A 2564-nucleotide genomic window follows, 5' to 3' on the forward strand; every position below is an offset into this window, starting at 1 on the left:
ATATGTCAACGTGATAATAGTTTTCACGTTAATTTCTCGGGGCTCAGTCATCCGTCGCAGGTTTATAACATAAAAATAAAAAAATCAAATCAAAGATTAAAAATAAAAACAAGTGTGTAAAGTGTGGGGGTCCAGCATGGGACTCTCATTGTTCCTTGAGGAGGGGGGTTCTAAAGTGACCCTTACAAGTCTGTAACTCTGAGGGGTGTACAAATGGAACCAAATGGACCCGTTAGGGTCCATTTGGTTCCATTTGTACACCCCTCAGAGTTTAAAGGAGGGTCCTTGAAATGTAAAAAGTTTTCAGAACCACTTGGTTATATACAACTGTAGGTCCTACCACGTTCTGCCGTACAGGAGGTTGGAGCTGACCATATTGCTGGTGTAATCTACAGCGGACGTGTCTATCTGGGCCATGTTGAGCTGGCTGTGCAGGGACGGCGGACTGGGCGACATGTCGTCAAGGTCCACCTGGTTCGGACCCAGTACCTGGTTCTGATGGCCAACAGAGGCCCCCTGTTGCTGCAGCACGCCGACCCCAGTGACCCCGTTCTGTTGTTGTTGCTGCTGTTGTTGCTGCTGTTGTTGTTGTTGTTGCTGTTGGACCTGTTGTTGCTGCTGCTGCTGTTGGATCGGCGTCGGCGTGTTGGACCCGTTCTGACACGGCTTGCCGTCCTTCACCAGCACCGGCACGGCCACGCGCCTCGGGGACTGGGACTGTTGGCACATGTTGTTGCCGCTGGAGTCCTGCTGCAGCTGCTGCGCCGCCTTGTCCTTGGCCTGGCGCTTCATCTTGTAGCGGTGGTTCTGGAACCAGATCTTCACCTGCGTCGGGGTCAGGTGGATCATGCTGGCCAGGTGCTCGCGCTCCGGCGCCGACAGGTACTTCTGCTGCTTGAAGCGCCTCTCCAGCTCGTAGACCTGGGCCTGCGAGAAGAGGACGCGGCGCTTCCTGCGCGGCGCGGCGTGCAGCACGGGCATGGATTTGGAGCCGTCCGCCATCCCCGTGAGACCCCCCATGCCGCTCATGTTCATACCTGTGGAAGGTCCCATGAATCTAGAAACTTAAAAATATATATACATATACAGTGTGTTCAATAAAATATACATATGCAGTGTGTTCAATAAAATATATATACATATAGCCTACAGTGTGTTCAATAAAATATACATACATATACAGTGTGTTCAATAATCAGAAAGATGTTTGTTTGTTTTTTCCTGAAGAAGGCATGGTATTATTATTATTATTATTATTATTATTATTATAACATTATAGCATATTATTGTTATAACATCTTTGCCTGTAAATAAGTAGGCAGGTATCATATTGACCACTACTCCCCCCTCCATAAAGTACATAATAATGAAGGCCTATTGTTATTATTATTAATATTATTATTATAGCCTAGTCATATATAATAATAATAACATAATAATAATAATAAAATATTAATAATCGTTTCCTATTCGATTATAAACATAATCTAATGTCAAAGATGCTACAACTTACTACTGTGAATTAGTGTAAATTGAATACCGGTAAACAGAGGTGTTAATGTGTACAACTTTCTTAAAATGCTGTTGCCACATTGACATTTTAATAAAATATCTCATTTTAACAACATTAAAACAATAATAAGACATAAGTGATTACGAGTCATTATTTGATGTATTTTTCCCCCCTTCAAATCCCTATAATAAAGATTTGTCTTTAAATAAAATAGATAAAAAATTGTATATAGAAAACGAAAGGCTCTTACTTGTGGAGTATCTTGGATCGGGGTTGGCGCTGTACCATCCCGTGGCCGCCGCGCTACTCCTCATGCTCTCCTGGTACGACGGGAGGTCTCCCATGTTCCCGATGCCCCCGTTGCAGTAGCCCCCCATCGCGCCATGCGAGAACTGATGGGAGACGGCGTGCGGCATGTGGTAGGCGGTCGCCACGGCGGCGGCGTTGTGGCCCATGGCGTGTTGCTGCATGCCGGCCTGGTGGGCCACCTGAGGCTGCCGGTAGGCTCCCAGACCTACTGGAGAGGAGACTGCGCCGCCGTCCATCACACCAACACCACCTGAGCTGAACTTCTTGTAGGTCTCCTCGATTGGACTCAAAATATCTGTCACTGAGAAAGGCGTTGTATGCTTTGGGCTCAACGACATGGTTCAGAAAGCAGGTTAGATGGACGTGTTTTTTTTCCTCTCTCTTTCTTTCTTTTTTTTCTTTTTTTTTTTGGTCGAGCCAGATCCTGATCAACCGTGTTGGTTGTTGGATCAGCTCTGCTCCTTGTGGATGGATGGAACTACGTAAGATGAGATCCTATTGATCGCCTTGGAGAAGGAGGCGAGCCCAGGGCGCCTCTTTAGCGCCCGGTTTATTGTAGCTTTACGACAAACACTGGGGGCGGAGCGAACGTCCGAAACCAGCAAAACAATAGTCATTGACGTTTTTTTTTGGCGGGGTGGGGGGGGGGGCATAATAATTGATGAAAACGCAGTTTGCTTCCCGAGCAAATAATTATTCGATGAATTGAATACACTGGACCCCAATGGAAACAAGCCATAGT

General features: G+C 46.2%; 1 protein-coding gene across 1 annotated transcript; it reads right to left on the reverse strand.

Annotated features, from left to right (window-relative positions):
• Positions 1 to 336: 336 nt before the first annotated feature.
• Positions 337 to 2160, reverse strand: nkx2.4a (NK2 homeobox 4a; the record flags this gene model as incomplete). Its single annotated transcript, XM_084045166.1, has 2 exons — positions 337 to 1037; positions 1764 to 2160. The coding sequence occupies 2 exons, from the start codon at positions 2158 to 2160 to the stop codon at positions 337 to 339; spliced, it is 1098 nt and encodes a 365-aa protein (XP_083901292.1).
• Positions 2161 to 2564: the final 404 nt, after the last annotated feature.

Source organism: Gymnoscopelus microlampas, assembly GCF_963454915.1.
Source record: "Gymnoscopelus microlampas genome assembly, chromosome: 20".
In the NCBI taxonomy this organism is placed as follows: Eukaryota; Metazoa; Chordata; class Actinopteri; order Myctophiformes; family Myctophidae; genus Gymnoscopelus; species Gymnoscopelus microlampas.